The sequence below is a fragment of the Diachasma alloeum genome, unplaced genomic scaffold (assembly GCF_001412515.2).
Source record: "Diachasma alloeum isolate Michigan unplaced genomic scaffold, Dall2.0 Dall_scaffold_00198, whole genome shotgun sequence".
NCBI classification, from domain to species: domain Eukaryota; kingdom Metazoa; phylum Arthropoda; class Insecta; order Hymenoptera; family Braconidae; genus Diachasma; species Diachasma alloeum.
Window position 1 is genome coordinate 2,377,311 of NW_021680363.1, and position 21,658 is coordinate 2,398,968.

Sequence of the window (21,658 nt, forward strand, 5' to 3'; positions counted from 1 at the left end):
GCCAACAGCGCCGTGGGGTATCCAAGTAGTTCCCCAGTGCGACAAAGTTAGAGTAACAGCCGGACTTTTAGATATTCCCCCTCTTTCTTGTCCCTCGTCACACTCACACAGCCATTGATTTTCTCATTTTCGGGGGTTAAGGCTTACTTCCCCCAACGGTATAACACACTGTTGCCACTCGTATCACTCAAAGCATCTCCAGGGGCCATTGGCCCCTTTCAGAAAGCAGCAACGAAAAAGCCGCACACTCATACTAACATACGTAAAGAGTAGACGATATGGTTTTCGGGTCAATCAGCTGATTAAAACGAAAATCGCATGGCTAGGGGCAGTCATTTTGATAAAGAAACAAGGTCGCCAAGAATATTCGCATGAGTCTGATGGTTTTATCCTATAATTTATGTGTCATTTATCCGAATTAATTGGGGGATTTTATCTGATCGATCAAATGTAGTATTATATCGTCATTAAAAGATGCTATATTGATAGAGAATGAAGGATGGGGAAGAAACCTTGGACTTTGAAATCATAGCACTAGTCACCCATTACCCTGAACGTCCCCAAACTCGCATAAGCCCACATGGATAAGTAGCTAGCATAATGATTTCGATGTACGGTGGGATACATAATGCCCAGGGCGTCGGGTAAAACGACACTGTTAGATTATGGACAGAATGTCCGGTCTATTATGTGATAAACATGGACTCCAGATACAGCGCAGTCTGTGAGTTAGCGAACGAACGTTACACAGCTCCATATTTGTGCATCAACGGAGCGCACACCTCTCTCTGGTTACGCGCGATAGACGGAGAGGAGTGAAAGGGACAGAAAGGCGGGATGTCTGGACACCGAGGGGAATTGTAAAACCCCCTCTTCACCTCCCTTCATACGCAAGGTAAGGGGGAAAATGAACAGCAGAAAGGGGGTTGTTGAGGGAGCTGGAGGAGTATAATACCGTGTGCAATGCATTACGACATGACTGTGTGGGGCCCACCGTGCTGGCGCCAACGGTGTCCTTCGTAAAATTTCTCGTTATGGTTACGACGAGTCGTTGGTAACAAAGCTACAGCAAAATGTCACCACGATGGATTATTAAATTTCCTAGTGTTACGCATTAGGTCTGTGATGGCTGGCGAATGTCACCAGCGGATGCACTCGTAGCCCCTACCCCTGTACCACACTTGATGGTCAACCATTTTGAACTGTCATGAGATTGATCGTTAAAATGAAAATTCCATTCTGGATAAAAAAATATATCAGTGTGAAGAGAACAATTGGGGTTAAAGAAAATAATGATGAGTCAGCGGCGTCACCCGAACATTCACGAGAGTACACGAGGATATCCGAGAGTGAAAACGTGTGGAGATCAGCAATCCTTGTTCCACGCTCGATGATTAACCATTTGAAAATGAAAACTCACTTCTAGATGAAAAAAAATATCAATGCGAAAGGACAAATAGTGGTTAAAAAAATGATGTCGAGGTTCAACTGGGGCCTAACGCCAGCGACGTCACCCGAATATTCCCGAGAGTGCACGAGGATACCCAAGAGTGAGAACGCGTGAATATCGGAAAACACTAGGATTGTACGTCCGTGTAGATGTGATAAATGTAAAATGGAATTCAACACTCCGTAATACGCGCCAATGCTTCAAAATGAACCGAAGATACAGTGAATAACCACAATCGCAATAATCAACGCAGAAATATATTTGATTGGATTACCTTGGGATTTCACGGCTCGGTAAATAATCGTTTGAACGTGCAAAATTGTCGAAAACCTGCTGGGGGTTTGATAGACATTCAACGTTCGAATGTTATTCCGGAGTTTGCAGGAGGGAATAAACATGAAGTACATAGCATTATGAGCGGTGGAGGACAGGTAATGATAACGGAATGAACGTCATTGATTATATTGGTAATAATTCTCAACTGAATTGGAAAGAGAGAGTCCAGTGGATGATGAGCTTGGGGGCTTTCTGTGTAATTACAGTATCAATTGATTTAACCACCGAGCCAAGTTTGAAAAGTTTCAGGGGGAATCATAGTTGTGATGGAAATTATCCTCACAATTAATCAGAAAATTCGATGAGCGATCAATAATTCGGAGAAAGACCCGTGGCATGAAAGAAATTTTTTTTTTTTTTATTCTGAATGAAATTTCCCTGAGTTTTCAGTGACGCCACTGGCAACCTTCAATCTCGTCATGTTCGGGAACAACAAAAATATGAAAATGCAATAAAAAAAAGAGGGAAAAATGGATAGCATGAAAATATTGACCATCAGCGGAAAGAGTGAAAGGGGCAAAGAGGATTGGTTGAGAGTGGCCTGTTAAGTTGCTTACTGTCCGGTGATTCGATAACAGGGAGCAGAAAGGAGGAGGTGGACGAACACAGTAACGGAGTGGGTAATGCATCGAATGTAAAGGTTGATGGGCAATATGGTGTATTTATGGGAATAACGGACGGCCAGTACGAAAGGGGGATCGCGGAAAAGCTTGGCAAAATGCTGCAGGTATGATAGTGCAGGGGCTGCAGCACGGGTCGACGAATCATGGGTGGGTGGTACAATATTGGCGGGGTACACACTGGTGGTTTATGAGCGTATGCCATTGGCTGTTGTGTCTGCCGTCAACGCTCGGTTGGTAATCGTATTAATATAAGAAGTGCACTAAATCTCGTTGGGTACAAGCTACTTTGGCTCAGTTGGAAAATATTTCGAGGCGTATTTTATCACCTGAATGAACAGGATCATTATTCGGTTGTAATGTTGATGGACCTTATCCAGAAATATCCCTTGGTATTAAATCAAAAGAATAGTGATGGTACGTGGCTGGCATATTGCATTCATTAATCGTGAAGCTGGTAAATCCCAGCAGCAGCTGGGGTCTCCACAAACATTCACTGTGAAAAGGATTAGGCACAGTCTCCAGGAAAGTCTTCAGCTTATTTTCCCTTCACATAATTTTACCCAGGTAAACGATATATCAACTGACATTTTTCATGCTGGATTATGAAACTTGATGGAAGGGCTACAAGCTCAATCCATTCGATCATTTTTGTGAACCTCGCGCTGGAGTAGATCAAGTGCTTGATAAATTTCACGTCCGTGATTTAGGAAGGAATGGAGATTTCATTCATAAAACATTGTTTTCGGTGGTACTGATGTTTATCCAATGCGTTTTGGATCTGCCGGTGACACCGAGGTACTGTATTAATCATCAGATAACTCGACCTATACCGTTGATGTGCGCGTCGTAAAATTGGGTTGACAGGTTTGATGGTAACCGGTCCCCTGCATCATCACGTACAACCAGTTATTGATTTGTCATATTTTGCCGATAATAGTCCTGTTAACGAACCTAGGCACGCGACCTATTGATAACGATCGTTAATATCTACCGTTCATCCAAGAAATAATGGCTAGGGGAAATTCAAAGTAAAACGGAGGATCGGGGGGGCTTCCTGTCCCCTAATGCAGTTCATGCTTGCATCCTGCATAATTCTGTGATTCGTCAAAATGATGGAAGTTTTAGGCGGAGAGGATCAACAGTCACGTGTGACGAATTTTCTTCATACCAAATAGCTTTATTTTGAGGGGGAAATTTTGGCTCGGAAATCGGCAATCCAATTTCTCGTTACTTATGGCGTTTTTCTGTATGGGTGGGGGAGAATAGATCGATGTAGTGCGACTAAAGAGCAACTTTTTGTAATTTTTCTAACATTACACAAAATACTGTTCATAGAACTTTTTCTAATCTAGTTTTTACGGCATGTAAAAATGCAAATTACAACTGTTTTTTATTTTGAATGAAAACTCGGTTAAGAAAAAAAAATTGGCGCTTGATTTCAAATCCCGGTTCAATGTTGAGATCCAACCATTTAAAATTTTGACTGGATTACAAATACAAAGGCAGAGAAATGATTCAAAACAGTCTAACATAATACAAAAAAAAGACAGCAGTAAAAAAACTTAATGAAAGTACAGTTCTTGTAAATGAAAAAAAAATCCCCCAAGAAGAGAATAAGAAAGGAAAAACTTTATAGGTAAGGGTGGATCATGACGCAGCAATTTTGCGTAACGGGTTGCGCAATGGTACCTTCCCAGGGAAGGGGGTTAATGTTGAAGAGAGATCGGCGTGTGCGCCCGGGGCCAATGTTATTACAACTTAATGCGCTGAATTGTTCCCGCAAGTCCTCGCCCCCATTTATATATATATCCATATATATATCCCCTCTGAGTTGTGGGATGGTCCACGAACTAACCCTCTCAGCCCTCCCTCACCGAGTTCACCCTCCATCCCAATAAAATCGTCCCCTTTCAACCCCCATACCTCATCCGAACCCTCTCCCATTCTCCCTCGAATAGTATTTTTCGTTCCATTATTCATAAACATTTTATAATCTTCTTACACCAGCGTCGAATTATTACCCAACGTGTATGTAACTCGGCAATTGAAATACCATGACAATTGTATAATGAATTCTCGGTGGACGCATAAAGATTCATAGTGTCTGAAAAAAATGAAAGGATAACTCGAGAAGAGAAAATGTAGAGGGGAGAGGGAGAGGAGGGATGAAAAACACGAATTGCGGGAGAGAGTGAAAACACGAAAATAGGAAAAGATGTCTGAAGTGGAGTTTCGTGAAATGTTCCCGAAGACATACCGGGTGGAGGGGAAAACCCGAGAGCAAAATAATTGGAAGAAGTTTGTCGTTATACGTCGAAAAGTGGGTGGAAAGAAGAGGTAGGAGTTCTCCCTGTTTCTTGAGAGGAAGGGATGACTGTCAGATCCTCTTACGAATCTCTGAGACACTGCGACGACGCCGTACAAATTGGGAAAGAGAGGCGAGCCGAAGGGGCAGGAGAGAGCGAGAGAGAGAAAGTGGTTAGATAGCGTTGAATCGCAAATTTCAAGTTTTTTTTTCATCTAATAGAAAAAAACGACACCTTTGATAACTCTCAAAAGCGAGAAAAAAGGAGAGTGCAAGATGATAACAAGTTATGATGTCTTTTTGCCAAAGTTTTATCGTGCAAGGTATATTACGAGTTTATGCAGAAAAATGTCGAGCGGAGCAAGGTGAAGGGAGTAGTTGAATGAATATGTGAAGCCCGATCCTCACTATTACCACGGGGATTAGCTAGGTATGAAACTAACTAGGTAGCTGTCATGGGTTGTACAAGAAGAGGTGGGCATCACCGCGGACATCCTGCTGTGAACCAGTGATGAAATGCTGGTGGAGTCAAAGTTTTCTTCATTCACCCACCTATTCTCGTGGTGAGATATTATTCCAGGGGTAGTGTATTGTGTCATGAAATTTCCGAGTTTAATTGATCAGGTTGAGGGGATAGGGTCACAATACATATACCTGAGAGTGACATTTTCCAAGGACGGTTTGCCATTCAATCACCGTTGGGCAACCGGATGAAAGGTGAAACAAGTACTCAAAACCCTGGGGAAGCTTTTTAGAATGAAAAATAACCTCAAATCTAGCGCTCGAAGCGGCTTCATCCCCAAAGATCTCCGATGCAATTTCCGGGTTAATATCGTTTCCCCCTCTCTCCACCCTCCACCTCCCCCCTCTCCGCCATCTCTCTCTTCTCGTCAGTTGGGTGGAAATTAGAGGCACGTCGTAGCCATGGAGAGTTTACGGTTAGAGTAGAGAGTGAGATAGGGGTTTGGGTTGAAGCCAATTTATCGTTTCACCTCAAAAGAGGCAGTAGAGTATACGGAAGTGAGTGTGTCATCAGCAGGGGTAAGAGACGGTTTTGTATGGCAGTACTGGTGGAGGTTGTATGCCCAAAGTGAACATAAGAACCAGTTTGGTGAGAGAAATAAGAAGGGAATGAGGTATAGAGGGCTGAAGGTGTTGGAGAAGAGTAGGAGGATTTTCAGAATTCAGTGTGGCTGCTAAGCAATGGTAGAAATGAAGGTGAATGTGAGCCCTGGGCTTGACTCATCTTTGTTCGCGGGAGGTTAATTAGAGAGCCCGAAAGCCAAGTGAAATAACCTACCATCCACCTCATACACGCACCAACTTGCCTTTCTTCCAGCGCCCGACGACATATATTATGGCTATACATTGTATGTCTTGAGGGGTTGTGTATATAGGCAGTAAAGTTGAGAATATTTTACTTTATATGAGGACATTTTAGTCATTCGAGAACGATTTTTCTATTTACTTTGAGGGTGATTAGCATCAATTTAACAACTTTTTTAACAAGTGTTTTGATTTATTTCCACCTTTTTGGCCTGTATTTGCGGATTTAATCAAGACTTTAAAAACCTGAAACTCAGAATTATACTCAGAAGCTCTCGCTCTCTCTTGATTCTAGACTCGATTCCATCAATTTTATTTCCCCGCGAAGGTTTACGTTACTTAAGAAAAGATATTTTTCGTGTACCTCTGAAATAATGAAAATTCAACTCACCTTTGCTCGTACCGTCGGGTCCACGTAGTATAGTGCACTCTTCTATTGTACCAAAGGCAGTGAACAACTGTCGTACATCGTCTTCGGTCTGTTGTTTGCTGAGCATTCCCACGAACAGCTTTCTGTCTGCAGATGATGGTGGCCATGTCGGGTAGAAATAAATATAAAAAACAGAGAAAGAGAAATGATTCTTCATTAGTATCAGACTCCGGTGTTATCAACGATTTGGTTACTTTGTGAATACGTTCAAGAAATGTTAATGCCTTTGATTTATGAAGGAAAAAAATAAGGAAACAAAGAGAGTCGATCAACAGACTAACGAAAGGATGTACAGAACGTAATGATGAAATAACGAAAATAGAAGACAAACAAAATTACGAAAAATAGAGGGCTTTCTGCTAACACCGAGAACGACAAAGTCACACGGTAACACCAGCAATCCACCATCCTAAGAGGGAATTGTTAAAGAAAATGAAAAATTGAAAAAAAAAATGTCGTAACTTAATGGAAATAAAATAGAGGCATGAGGGGTCACGCGCGTGACGCAATTTTACCCAATTAATTGTGCAGTGTGTGCATTACAGGGTAAAACACGTGACACGAATGATCCTACCCATGTTTGTTACAATATAATACAATAATATAAGGCCACGTGACACTCTGAATTATGCCAACACGTACATCTATAACATCACGGCGAGGCTGCGTGTTATCAGTTTTAGTGATTAATTGAATAATAACGTAAATAATTGGATTAAAAATGATTAAAAGATGGGTTTTAATTTAAAAAATTGATAAAGTAATAGTAATTTATGTAATTGAATTGAATGTGTCAAATAAATTGCCTTGAATTTCCGGGAAAAAAGAAGAGAAAAAAAAAACCTACACCACAAGCCGATCAATAAAAACAGGGTAGGTGGATAGCACATGAGCTCGCATAAAAATCATTGAGAAAATTAATTTGGAATATGTAGGGGGCAGGTAATGTGGCGATGAGTGTCAGCTTCGAGCGTCGATGATAAATTTAGTTTTTTATTACTCAAGTCTATGGGAATTTTTGATGTCGGGCTATGAAATACATGAGATATACGTCGTTAGACGATCGAAACGTGACACTATCCAGTGGGTTTCTCACACGCCATTGTGCGAACACGTGACAACGAATATTTATGCTCAGTTTATTGAACTGCAGCTATTTCTAAATAGTCGATTTTTACTTGGTTTCTGGTTGGGCCTGATTGTGGTTTGATGAGAGCGCTGTCAGATATTTTTTATGTGAATAATTTCGCACGGAAAATACATAATTTTGCCTAGTCTTCTTGTTACGAAGAAGTACTTTTATCAAGTACTAGCCGATATTTGTATCAAGTATTGGATACTTGCACTAAGTACGAAGTACTTTTATCAAGTATTCATTTCAAATACTTGTGTTGTACTTGTACTTGATATGAATACTCTATACTTGTACCGGGTATCCGTAGCGAGTACAAAGTACTTTCACGAAGTACCAATTGAAATGAATAATCGAAAAATCTGAAGGTACCGAGCCGGGAATCGAACCCGTGTCCGCAGATTTCCAATCTGCAGCCTTACCACTGAGCTACCGACAGACTTCAAGATTTCTGAGTTAATTTTAGGACTCATTAATTCAATTTGTTTCAAGTACTTGACACAATTATCATTTGGTAGTTGATGACAGTACTTTTCGCACGATAACGTCATAGTTGAACGGAAATATTCTCTTCCATATCAAAATTTCCATGTATTTTTCTTTTTGGTTTGCCTTGGCCAGATTGTGGTTTCTTGAGAGCGCTGTCAGAAAATTTTCTCGTATCATAATTTTGATTTCCATTGTCTTAGAAATATCTGCGTCATCATATTCAACTCCTTTCACAATCCCAATGCCTTCATTATACTTAAGTATAAAATAAAAATCACCGTGATTTTTGTGCAATTTTTAAAAATATAAATCAATAATTTCTAAACAATGAAAAAAACCTAGGTGAGAAGGAGATTCTTTCCAACTATATTTACGTCTAGTTACAATTAAGACAAAGTGTATAATATAAATAATGTCACATCATATTAATATGAATATTTATCATAAAAAATATATTTACATAAGGTGACATAGATATTATATTCATATAATAATGAATATTGATATAAATATATCAAAAACACATCGACAACGAACGAGACAATATAACATCCAACGAGCGAGCCACTATATGGTCACAGCTGTAAAAAAGAGCAAAAAAGGAGTTGGTGAGGGTTCAGTGAGACTGGGCAGGGGGTACTTTTTTTCAGGTGAAATGACAAAATGGTTGTGTTGTGGTAGTCGTTCTTCCTCGTACTAATATTTTTTTTTTCATTGCTGGGATTTTTCGCGGGAATGATGGAGGAGAAATAGTAATTCGTCAGTTATATCCACGCAACACGATACTTGCAATTAAATGAATAAATAAATAAATATATATTAATATATATAGTATGATATATGGTAACGAAAAGACAGTGATAAATTACGAAATAATACTCTGTTAAAATCAAAATAGGGGACATAGTCACAATAACGAAACGACAATGGGCTTACTGGAATAAGATGAACCATTTTTTTATGGCACCGAACGTGGACGATAAAGTATTGGCCTCACTTGGTTGATACAAATAGCTCTGGATACCTCGCGGAGTTCGGGCTTCAAGATCCGGCTCTCAATCGAGATGGAAAATTGTTCACTGTTGTTGGGGAGAGGGGGACAGAATGAGAGAGTTTTTCCACGGGATTTTTCCGTGCAATTGAAATATTGTACGTGTATCAGTGAGTGTACATGTGAATCCTGGAAAAAAAGAAGACGAGGGGGGCGGGGGAGAGAAAAAAGAGTGGTTTGCTTGGAAAATTGTCAGTTTGTGACTCGAATCATATGGGACTAGCGCTGGGAATAATTTTCTTACTCTCAAAGACGAATATCGATTTTAAAATTTTCTCTTGAACATGTCTGTTTACTTTTAGTTATGCGTGAAGGGGGTCGTAATGAAGGTGAACATGGGGATAAGTAAGAGTGAAATATTGCATGATTGTGCGTGGCATATGATGATTTGATATCTTTGAGTGATGGAGTGAGGGGATGGGAGGGGGATATATTCACTGGGGTGTGACGAATCAACGATTTGGGAATAATCTCGATGGGTTTATCATCGGGGCCCGATTATGCTGTTTTACAAGAAGAAGAACGTAGGATATTTGTTGGAAGGAAGCTAGCTATCTCCTGGAAGTCGAAGTTACCTTCAGCAGCCGCCACCGGTGCCTCCTACTTCCAGAAGATGGCACTGGCGCTCCCGTCGTCCATCATGCACTCTGGAATACAGAACAAAAACAAAGATGGCGTTTTTCGGCCAGAGATAGAAATTTATGTCGTTGTCATTTATTTTTCTCATTCCTCTTTCTCTTATATTATTTTTACTCTCTCCTATCTCACGTATTGTTCTCAATTTATTCTTATGATATTGTAACTCCCTACACTGGCGCTCATTTACATTTTATTTCTACTGTTACTATTTTTCTTCAAACAAAAAAAGTAAAAGATAAAAAAAACAACTTGTTTATCATCGCAGGGACGATCGCACGGCGGAAAGATTCTTTGTTCATCTATTTTCTTGCGGTGTGTCCTCCGGTTAATTTACCCCTGAGAGAAGCGTTAAAAATAGGAGAAAAGAAAAATGAAGTCGCACAGGGGATGAAAAGGTTAAAGAGGGGCGGGGGGGGGCTGTGGATGAGTCAACCCCTCAAGCTTTTTCTCGTGAAAAATAAAATCTCGTGAAAGCCCAAAGAGTGCACTCTCTCTTTCTCTCTCCTTTTTTTTCTCTTTCCCAAGCGGGTAAATAAAAAAAAAAGTATATCCGTGAAAAGTACGCAATATCGAGACACAGAGATGGTAAAAGTAATAGAAAAAATATATACCAGAAAAAAAAATGAGAAAACTAGAGAATCTCATTCGCTTCCTTTTCGACCTTGTCAACCCTCCCTTCCCCTTTCTCGACTCTACTGTGTAAAACGTGAGCAAGTGGGGCAGGGAGAGGGGCGGGGGGGTAAGGGAAAGCATAGGAATAGTAGATTCATGAGAAAGCTTTGGCAAAAAGCCTCCTGCCTTACGGCACTTCTCTCACACGCGTAATAACTTATCCCAAAGGTAGTGCCACCCGAAGTAGCAAACCCAACGTATAGCGAAGGGGGGGGGGCCGAAGAAGAGGAAGAGAGAGGCATCAGAGTGGAGCTAAGAGCGTAAGGGGAAGGTGGTGTGGCTCGTTCCACGAGGTGGCGTAACACCCACCTCTCTCTCAGCTAGAGGCTCTAGGGCACATTTAAGGATTTGTCTCGGGAAATTAGATTCTCGGCTGACTTGCACCGACGGTCTTACACCCTTACAAACCCATCCCCCAGAACTCTTTTCTCAAGTCTTACATCTCATACCCACTTTTCCGTTCTTATCCTGCCATTTCAACTGGTAGTAGGGAGTATTGGGGCAAGATCTCACCTTTTAAGTCCGGTTCGACCCTATTCATTCCATTTATCTGATTTTTATTCCGTACTGATGGAAAATGATTATGGTATTGTCTTTTTCGACTTTTACCCAATTTTATGTATCTTCTCTTTCATGGGTGGTGGAGAGAAGAAGATTTTGTAGATTTTGACAACCTACTTTTACGAAGTACCACTTGGCTTGATACGAAGCATGAAGGATTTATGTGAAGTACTTTTCAAACACGAAGTTCAAGTATGAAGTATTGCTTGATGACTTTTGCATCCCAACCCCCTCGACAAAACTATCTTGCTCACGACATAGCGATAACTAAATACGATTATTCTTCCTCGGTTAAAAATTTGAAATTATTCGGTCATATCAATTAACCGTTGATGGTTTGAAATGAGGCAAAAAGTTGGAAGCCACTGTTAAAAGTTGATATAACAAATGGTGCAAAGGAGATTCTCACCGAGACACAACGCTCGGTGACCGCCAAAGCCCGGAGAAGAGAAAAATTAGCCCACGGGAAATTATCTCCACCGAGTACATCCTTTTTCTTCTCCTCTTCACTCCGCTTCTTCGCCCATCTCATTCACCCTCTTGACGCTTGAGAAAAAAACTTTTAAGCACGTTTGTGGAAGTCAAACGTCCACAAGCGGTGAAGATGGGTGACCAAGAGGAAGGAAAAACGTGGTGGATGGTGGGAGGATGGATAGGAGTAAAATAAGGCTGACGTGGGAGCAATCTTCTTGCGCTGGTCGGTGTTGGTGACTTTAATATTTACGTCAGCACTTTTAGCTGCCGCTTGAGGCCTTGATTCGCCTGGTACATTGTGAATAGCGTTACAGAGATGATGAAAAACAAAAGTTTAAGCAAAAAATCCACAACCTTCACCACACCCTCAAAAGAATATTGTACTCATCAGCAGAAAATGTGAATCATAATTTTCCTTTTTTTTTCGTCCCCCGCCACCAACTTTCCATAGTTTTATGGCCCTCGACTTCCCTCGAGGATAAACTGAAAGAAACTGGCGAGAAAATTTTCGTGTACATGGGGGAGCCGGAGAAAGTTGGAGCTGGTGGCAACCAAACGTCGGATAACGATAGCTCGATATCAGCCGTCTGTGAAGAGAGAGATGCATTTATCTTCAGCTGGAGGTAGAAGGGGTTATGGGTATCTATAAGAGTACACGGAGTGACGGTAGGAATGTGTGGAGGGGCGAGCGAGTGAATCCAGCGCTACACCCCGCACATACCCCGCTGCCACTGGAGCATCGAAACTTATCTACTTGCTCAACTGACGCTTAGTACTAGCACTAGACTCCGACACTCATCTTATCCAGTTGAGAAGCTTGAACTCTCTGGCTCTCACTCTACTTCCCCTCGCTAGGAAACCCCCTTGGCAAAACTTCTCACTCCCAATGTACTACTCAATCCGTATCTCCGCTGTTGCTTTTATCCCTTTTCCGTACGGATTTTATCAAATGATCTTTTAAAAATAAACTTGAAAATGTTTCCTCTGTTGTTCATCGAATCATCCGCATTGATTCCGGGGTTTACGGATTCGAGTGATGGAATCAAGGGACTTATTGAGAAAGTTGGACAATTGGAGGAAAGGGATGATAATGGAACCTGGGGGATTCGTGATTTCAGTTGAATTCTTCGTCAGGATTTACAATCATCTTTTGTGGTCGTTTCACAACGAAATCTCGTGATGATGAAATAATTTCTTTACACGTACTTTGATGAAGTACCACTTGATACGAAGTGTGAAGGACTTTTATCAAGCACGAAGTACTAATCGAGAAGAACTTTTAAAAAATTGAAGTTACTCAAGCAGGAATCGAACCCATGTCCTCCGATTGTCAGTTTGCAGCTCTTATCACTGCGCTACCGGTGGTAATGAAATAATTTCTTTAGGGGGTCATCTTTGGGGTTATGTTCAGTGTAATGAAGCATCCATCCAACATGCGGCAATTAAAGTGTCTACTCGTACTGTGTATCACCTGAGAGGACATTTATTTCAGCGGAATTAAGAGGCCATTAGAATTATGTGCGACTGTTTCACTTCAAGAGATCTGTAAATGATGTAATTAAGCCGTCCAGCCATTGGATAGTCTCAACGACATCCATAAAGGCACGGCATTAATGGAAGAAAGCTACAGAGACATCCAGGGAGTGATGAAATTTCAGTTTAGAGTGTGGAATCAGAAAAAAAAGGGGACTGTTAAGCAGATGAATTAATCTCAGTAGTTTTCGTGAGGAGTCGTTTCTTCTAATTGAAAGAACTGGGGGTGTCATTCACGAATTATTATGACTTCTCATAATTTCTCGGATATTTAATTTGCATACAGAAAATCAAGAGACATTTTTTGTTAAAAATTTCCTCTGTAACAAAAAACATCCCGACATTTTTCTCCAAACACTTCTGTCAATACACAATAAACAGAATTATTCACTGTATTTTGGGGTGCCGCAGTCGCTAAATTCGATGCTTCACATGCGAAAGGTTCCGAGTTCGAACCCCCGATCGCGTGAATTTTTTTGAGATTAAACCATTTGACTTGTTGATCAGATTCGCAAATATTACTCAAAAAAGTGATGCAAAATACCCCATAAAAAATAGTAATCATGATTCCACTCAGCCCCTGAGACTTGAAAAAGTTCAATGAACTCAAATTGAATTTTCGATGCTGCACAGGGGTCACAACGCAAGAGTCTCCATAGATATACAACGTAAGATGGTATGAGATACGTTCTCGAGAATATAGGGATGAGTGAGAGGGAGTAGAGACAGGAGGTAAATCGGGTGGATCACTCTACCCGCATCCGCACGTCAAGGCGAGACTGGATAGAGGGGTCCAGGGCGACCGGAGATTACAATGGCATCTCGTCGAGATTAGCATATGAATTAGGAGTTGCCACCCTTATAACCACCCTCGGTTTTGACCTCCGCCATTCGTGCAAGCTCGTTCTAACCCGACTAGCTCAATCGAGGAGTTCTATATACATCGAGTATTACTCGCTATTCCCCGATGTAAATGTCACCAATTGGTGCGAGATCGTCTTGCTGGAGATGTTGGGGTGGATGGAGATGACTGGACATCAAGAGTATATACGATATACATTCCGGAGAACGTGCTTTCACGAAGTACTACTTGATATGAAGTATGAAGTACTTGTATGAAGTACAGAGATTAAGTACTTTCATCAAGTACGAACTAATGATCGAAATGAAGTTGAAAAAAATTGAAACTGCCCAAGCGGAAATCGAACCCATGTCCTCTGGTTGCCAATCTGCAGTGCTTACCACCGAGCTACGAGTGGATCTTAAGCTTTTCACTTAAATTTTGATCCCAATCCATTCAATTTTCGGTCCAAAAAATGTTTGGGGGGTTGGGCTGTGACTTGTCAGTGGCATTAGGTCGGAGAGAATATCGCGAATGCAAATAATAACAACTTCCAGCCGTGCGAGTACGTCCAACCTTAATGGATATTTTAAAACTATCTTATTCACTACGTGCTATCATGAATGCTCAACAGAGAAATCAGAATTCCGGATTGAGAAGGTTATTCTCAAGTAGGGAAAGATAATTTCTCAATTTAAAAAATTTTTTCGTATCCGTAGAGAATTATAATGTATCACCTTTTACTTCATTTCTGACAAATTATTATTACTATTCCGTACAGATGGATTTATCGTCGACTTTTATAGTCATTCGTAAGATCTACATTGCAAAAGAGGCTTCAAGTCTATTTCTCAGGGGATTGACGCCACGAGTAGAACTGTCCCTGGGGATATAATATATAGTACAACCCTAAGGCTTATCGATAAATCATTTCTGCAGACGCTTCACAGTAATATGGATCAATAAAATGAAAGAACTTTTCTCGTATTTTTTTTATCTTTTCGTGCTGGAGGAATGCAGAGATAAATAAAAGGGAAAATATAGCCGAAAGGAGTTTTTAGTATTTTCCTTTTGCACTGCAAAAACAAGGTCATCGTGTTTTTCAATAGGCATTCGTGAAAATAATGAAAAACGAAACAAAAGTCCGCTTATTTGTTGAATAATGTAATTGTGTCAAACTGAAAGACACTTTAAACTTTTTAATGATTCAGGGTCATACTGTAAAATACAAGCTAATACACTTTACTTGTTTTTGGAGTTAGCATTAAATTTCAATTTGCCTCACTCTTGGAAAAAAATGAAATATTTATGATGCATAATGATATATTTATGCCTGAGAGAAAAAAAAGAGAATTGGTTATATCGAGGTACGATCATACTCTGGAATCCTCTCAATCTTTGCCGCCCTCTTGAAACGATTCAATCAGCCACCGGATGGGGTGGAGGGGGTGGGAGGAGAGAGGGAGAGAGAAGTAGGATATAAAACTCGCTGGCTTGGCTCCAAAACCAGAGAGATGAGATATTTAGGGTACTAGGGCCGTATTCCACTGATGATGCAGAATGTAGTAAAGGAAGAAAGGGAGTAAAACATTTCCAAATGAAGAAAAAAAAATAAGAGAAAAAAAGAGAAATGGAAATTGAGGGGAAACGTTCAAGATCTGGGTGAGGAGAATAATTTGAGCTTTTTATTTTCCAAATTGTAGAAACAGACGATTCCATTCAGCTCTTGGTATTGATTGCACCTCGATATTACGCTTGTGAAATATTAATGCCAAATATACGGGTTCAGTTATTAATTTCGAATGAACTTTATTGATGACTGAAAACTTGAGTTTGATATAATTACACGAAGATAATGAACAAGTGATTCGGTAAATTATTAATTAGAGGTGCGTGGATGGCTTTTATTTTCAGCCGTATTTCTCACCTCCGCGGCTTTCACTGTCCGCCGGCTTGACTTGAATAGGACGGTTCATCTGAAAAAAATAAAAGAAAAATCTATTAGATTCGATGCGGGGTGTATTCTCTTTTTTGTTAATTTTCTCACGCTTCGGGAGAATTTCTTGTCCGATTTATTGTTCGATTATCTGAGAGCGTGGGGGAGGGGCTTGGCGATGTTACACGACCGCACCACTTAATTCCAATTTTTTTTAAATCGATGTTTTCTTCCCCCTCTCGAGACTGTCAAACTTTGACATGAGACAAGCTGGGGAAATCCTTGAGACGATGGGTAGGCGTCATTATTTGTTGGTTCATACTCGCCTGGTAAGAGCGAAGTAGGCAATATGAGGATTGGACAAGGGAAAATACAGTGAAAGGAAGGGGGGGGGGGTGAGGTTAGGGTTGAGTAGTGAGGGACGGCAGAAATGGCGTGTCCATAACGTCCAGCCCTTGTCAGTGAAAACCTCCATAGTATGTTAGCCGGTGGTTTGGCGGACGTTTCTGGTGCTGACAGAGCCAGTATTGCCAGCAGTCTGCCCAGGGGGCCTTCAACTTCGCCATTCACATCCCTTATACATATAGTCAAAAGCTTGCCAGGTTCTAGGCGTCTATATTCCCACAGGCAAGAGACCCTCGTCTACACCCCCTCAGGAGTGTCCAACGGCCACCAGAAACCCGACAAGAGAGAGAGAAAAAAACAAATAACATTGTTTATTTGTCGTACGACGAGATGCTGTTCTATCCGCAAGAGAGGACATCGCTTGTGGGCAAAAGACTCCTCTCGTTTTAACCCCGTGAGGATAAGGGCTCGCCAATATAAGGGATGCATGATTCATGACACCAGGGAGGTACCATTCTATTCTCAGGATATTCTTCGATACCATACAAGGTTATTCTGTGTCTCTGTGGTTCGCGTTTGTATGCATCCAATGTTCCTCTTCACCATCCATGGGATTTATAACTCATTCCTCTTGTGGATACCTTCTGTTTGGTTTATTTGGTTGGAAAATCAACAAGGCTGAGGGCATTTCCCCCTTCTTCCCAAGACAATTCTACTGGGGCATGATCACATCGAGACAATGCATGGCAAATTTGACAGCCTTGTGGCTCGGAACAGTTGCAATGTTCCTGAATTTGAAATGTCTTCATGTTTCTATGGAACATTTCAACAACAGCAATAACCATTCCGTGAGGATCACTGGAATCCGCCAATACTGACGGTATTTGATCAAGATGATGATCATCTTCACAATTTCCAAATGATAAAGCTATGGAATACAACCATTACTGGTCCTTAATATTCTATGGTCAGCTATCATGTGCCGAGTTACTCCGGTGTATGTTTAAAATAGGGTAAGGGTATAGAAGTATGAAAGCACCATACGTTGTTAGAATCGCGGAAGCCAAAGCTAAAGGGTAGATCGCTTTAAGTACTGTCCGGCCGGCCAGGAAATTAAAGTTTGAATTAAGAATTCAACTTCCATGGGATTTATAACTCATTCCCCGTGAGAATACCTTCTCTATCGTTTATTTGATCGGAAAATCAACAAAACTGAAAGCATTTCACCTTCCTTCCCAAGGCAATTCTACCGGTGCATGATCACATCGAGACAATGCATGGAAAATTTGATAGCCTTGTGTTTGATGTTTTTATCGAACACTTCAGCAACGACAATCCCATGAACATCACTGAAATCCACCAATATTGACGGTATTTAATCAAGATCATGATCATCTTCACAATCTCCAAAACATAAAGCTATAAATTACAACAACCATTACTGGTCCTTAATATTCTATGGTCAGCTATCATGTGCTGAGTTACTCTGTTTGAAAGAGGGGCAAGGGGGGTAGAAGGATGGGAGTACCCAACGTCGTTGGAATCGCGAAAGCCAAAGCTAAAGGGGTAGATCGCTTTAAGCACTGTCCGGCCGGTCAGGAAATTAAAGTTTGACTCGAGTACCGGCCATTAGGCGTTTGTTGTTGGCCTCGTTGTCAGGGTAACGTTGTCGGGGTGTCCGTAGATACCGGAATTGAGATACGCTTTGCCACCCTTCCTATTCGTCCCCTTACTCTACCTACCTCTCCTCATCACCCTTTATAGTTCTAACCTACACCCTCAGCTATTCACACGTCCCGGCCAAGTTTAGCGGGCATTGCACAACAGCAAATGTCGTCAACTGTTGATGTGTATGTGTGGGTCGGTGTCATCAAGATAGAACTGCGGAAATCATCCACCATGACTAGTGCATCTCGGCGTCGACTGATCCGATAAAACGACAAATTGATTTCTCTGCGAGTTTTGAATCATCATGGTTCGTCTCCTTGCGATTACCATAATAGACCATGATTTGGAGTTTTCGGAGACCAAAGGAGCTAAGAAACCATGGATGAATGATGACTGGAAGTCGAGCGCTGATGATGTGAAAATTGAATACAGAATAGATGATTCGGAAATTGAACAAGCTATCAGGTACCCCCAGGCTGATGCAGCAATCAATGGCTCCGATGGAAGATAAGAGTTATCAACATCCCCAACCTCTCCAACGAATGATATATGGAGAATCCGGGCTCCAATGGACTTCCAATAACTGTATTCATTACGTCATAAAAACTCGAAGGCTTTTAATGACAAATAGGATTGGAATGTTGGTATTCTCTGACGAATGACACAATTCCGGAAAATCGGATGATGCGATAAAACGAATGGAAGTGTATTCCCCAGCGATTTAATCCCCTGACTTTTGGAGCAGTGGATTATGGCATACCATGTGACGAGACAATCCATTGAAATTCAAGAGACGACAAAATGCCGTATGTGCAGCATCAGTGCGGACCTATTCTCATTCTGGGATGATCTAAGAGATTCGTCTGTGGAGGAACGCAGAGTTGGAATGTTCAATGGAGGTTTGGCCCCATCACTAACGCAGCTAATTTGTCGAATGTTCCAAAGCAAATGCAGTTCCTCTGTTCCCCATTGGTTTGGTGATCTCACTAGGCACTGGCTGTGGGTTTTAGCGATGGTTTGGTACATAGGTGGATATATAGTAGACATACGAGGGAGGTGGGTAAAGGAGATGGAAAGCTTACTAACGGATTAGATCCGAATGGATTCCGACCAGGGCTAATTGGCGAAATAATTGAAACTCGGGAATTAATTCTGGGGCACATACACGCATACTCAGACCGTTTCCGCTGGGCTCTCACCACCTATCACCCAGTGACAATTGATATTTGATGATATCGGTGTAAACGGAATGTGTCATCAAGTATTATCGCCGTTTGAAATCTAATAAATTCACCGTACTATCGAATTTCTGCTGCTATGCGAAGATAGGAATGACAAAAAATGAGATAAATTGTGTTAAACTCCCGGCACAATGGAGAAATCTTTATTTATGGACATCAATCATGGTTAAACCGAAAATTCAAACTCCAATCGAAGAACAGGACGAAACTTAACCCCCCAAGTAGGTACACACAAACAACACAAGTCACCGGGAATCTTCTTTTCCTTCTTTCATAAATCTATCATAAAATTCCGTTTCCATTCTGCGGAGAAAAAGTTTCTTCCAGCGTTGGGTAAGAAGAGAGTTAAGTATAAGGTTACGTAAAAGCGTGAAAGAAGCAGAAGATCGCGTCATGTTCCGCCTGGGAGTTTTCGTGAGAGAGTAGTAACTTCTCTTCCTTTTTTTACCCCCCTTTTCTTTCAGCGCATACTTTTTTCTCATTCACTCGGGAATTTCAAAATTTTTCTCTCTCCTTGTGTAATAAAATTTCATTCGGGTTTCCTCTGCTTTTATGTCTGTTCATCTATTTATTACGAAAAAAAAACACGATTAAAAATTTGTTCGGGGGAAAAAAATGCTCATGCTCTCAGATTCCTCTCGTTTCATTTTTTTTGCCACTCATACTTTCTGTTCCTTTTTCATGCCATTGCATGGCTATCGCTGACCACTGGGACTAGTTCCTGATTCGCGGAGTCACGTTAAATCCCATTGGGAATTAAATGTCAAACGTCAATTCGCATCTCTGGGTGCTTTCAACGAGACTACCACACCATTCCAATACAGTGTTATAAAGTCCTGGGTAAAATAGGAGGAATGGGAGGACACTGATGCTGGTGAGGCCAGCTGGCGCCGTCGGTCCGCCACAAACATTGGAAAAATGGTGGCGATTCGATTACGGCCACCTCGACAATTCCAGCCCTCTCTCTTTTCGTCCTCTCTACCCTTCAGTTGGACCAACACATACCTCCGACGACATAAGTTTACGGCGGGTATACGCCGAGGCGCCGGCTTCAGCACAAGCACTCTTTGGAATCCTTATTCATCCCTTCCGTTCTCCACTCTTTCCCTCTTCGATTCCCTTCCCTCTGCCCTCCCCTCAAGACCAATGTGTCTTTCGCATTCTCTCTCCCTCCGCCCCCCCTACCCTTTTACTTCCCCTCCCGTTGAGCTAACGGTGATTTATCGCAATTTCAATATTTTATTTATCGTTTTCTTCCTGATATTTACTGGAGTTTTATTTTACTTTGAGAAAACACACGGGTAATGGGAAGTCGCTGGATCTTGAAAGATATATCTGGGAAAAAAATGTAGCGAAGATGAAACAAAATCGTACATTGAGAATAATTTTTTTGTTTTAGGAATTGACGAGATCGAAATTTCATAGCAAATGATGGAAGGACGGTCCGTTTTGCCCCATTTCCATTGAAATTTGGGTAAGTTTTTTCTCGTCAATTATTCGAACTAGCAAAATTGCCCTCTACTGATATTTTTCATTTTTGAAAAATATTTATAAACGATTGTTTCATTGCTTTTTCATATTATTCTTTGTCGATATGCAACCAACGTGCTACGTCCAGGCTATCGCCAGGCTATCAGACCACCGTTTGAGCTTGTTAAAAACTATTTGTGTGACTTGATCATGAATTTTGCCAATGATCCGCCGGGATTTGAACTCGGAACCTTTCGCATTTAAACCTACCGTCTTACTCCTGCGTCACACGAACACATTTTCAATTTCTCACGATTACATTTCGCTTTCGGAGTTTGACCAATCAGCGCGCATTATTCGAGATCACGTGATACACATGAACATCTCGTCATTGCAGAGAGCGCTGAATGCACCTCGCTAACCCTAAAAGATCCATCGACAGGCGCCCGCGATGTCGTGTTCTACCCATTTTTTATCGAATAATTTCACAATGGAATGGATTGGGAATCCAGTCATGCGGCTACTGTACACACACGCTGGCATTACTACACGCTTCTATGCACCGTCACACAACTGTGCACCGCGTTGCATTAATTGAAGCTAGAGCGCGCGCATATCACATCAACACCCGGGCGCCGGCGTCTCGTGAGAATGTAGCACGTGTATACCCCGCTCACCGCGCTAAGGCCGGGGTAAACTTGTGTACATTCACGGTACAACGGGGATGATAACTCGTATAACCCAGACGCATTTTCAGATGAGAGGCATTTGCATTAATGCCGACAATTCTCATCAAAATAATGTCCGGAGCCGCTGAAGATCAATTATCCTCATTTTACGAGACGACCTATTTTGTCCAGTATCTTCCGAAACACTGGAAAAATTAATTTTTCCTGCGCTAAAACGAATGGTTTTTTTTTGTGGAAAAGTTTTGATCTCGTTGGAATGAAAAAATGAGGCAATTATTCCGGAAATTCAGCGAAATATTTAGACGTTAAAGTGGAATCGAAAGTCAACAAGAAACAATTCACCCCAACCACCGCCACCACATCCCCCAATTGAATGCAATACATTTGCATTCAAGATCACCGGACCGTGTGGTCAGTCTTTCTGGCAGCCGGTCCAATCGTATTTTT

General features: G+C 41.3%; 1 protein-coding gene across 7 annotated transcripts in view; it reads right to left on the reverse strand.

Annotated features, from left to right (window-relative positions):
* Positions 1 to 21,658, reverse strand: part of LOC107035442 (CUGBP Elav-like family member 4) — a 338,453-nt gene that overhangs the window by 38,561 nt on the left and 278,234 nt on the right. For 6 of the 7 annotated variants that reach the window (XM_015252830.1, XM_015252829.1, XM_015252831.1 and 3 more), the window contains 2 exons: positions 15,790 to 15,838; positions 6,432 to 6,557 (listed from right to left, as the gene is read on the reverse strand). In XM_015252830.1, coding sequence (XP_015108316.1) covers positions 6,432 to 6,557; positions 15,790 to 15,838 — 175 coding nt within the window. Of the gene's footprint in view, positions 1 to 6,431; positions 6,558 to 9,027; positions 9,171 to 9,717; positions 9,790 to 15,789; positions 15,839 to 21,658 lie in introns of all 7 variants that reach the window. The other variant, XM_015252833.1, reaches the window with a different exon arrangement.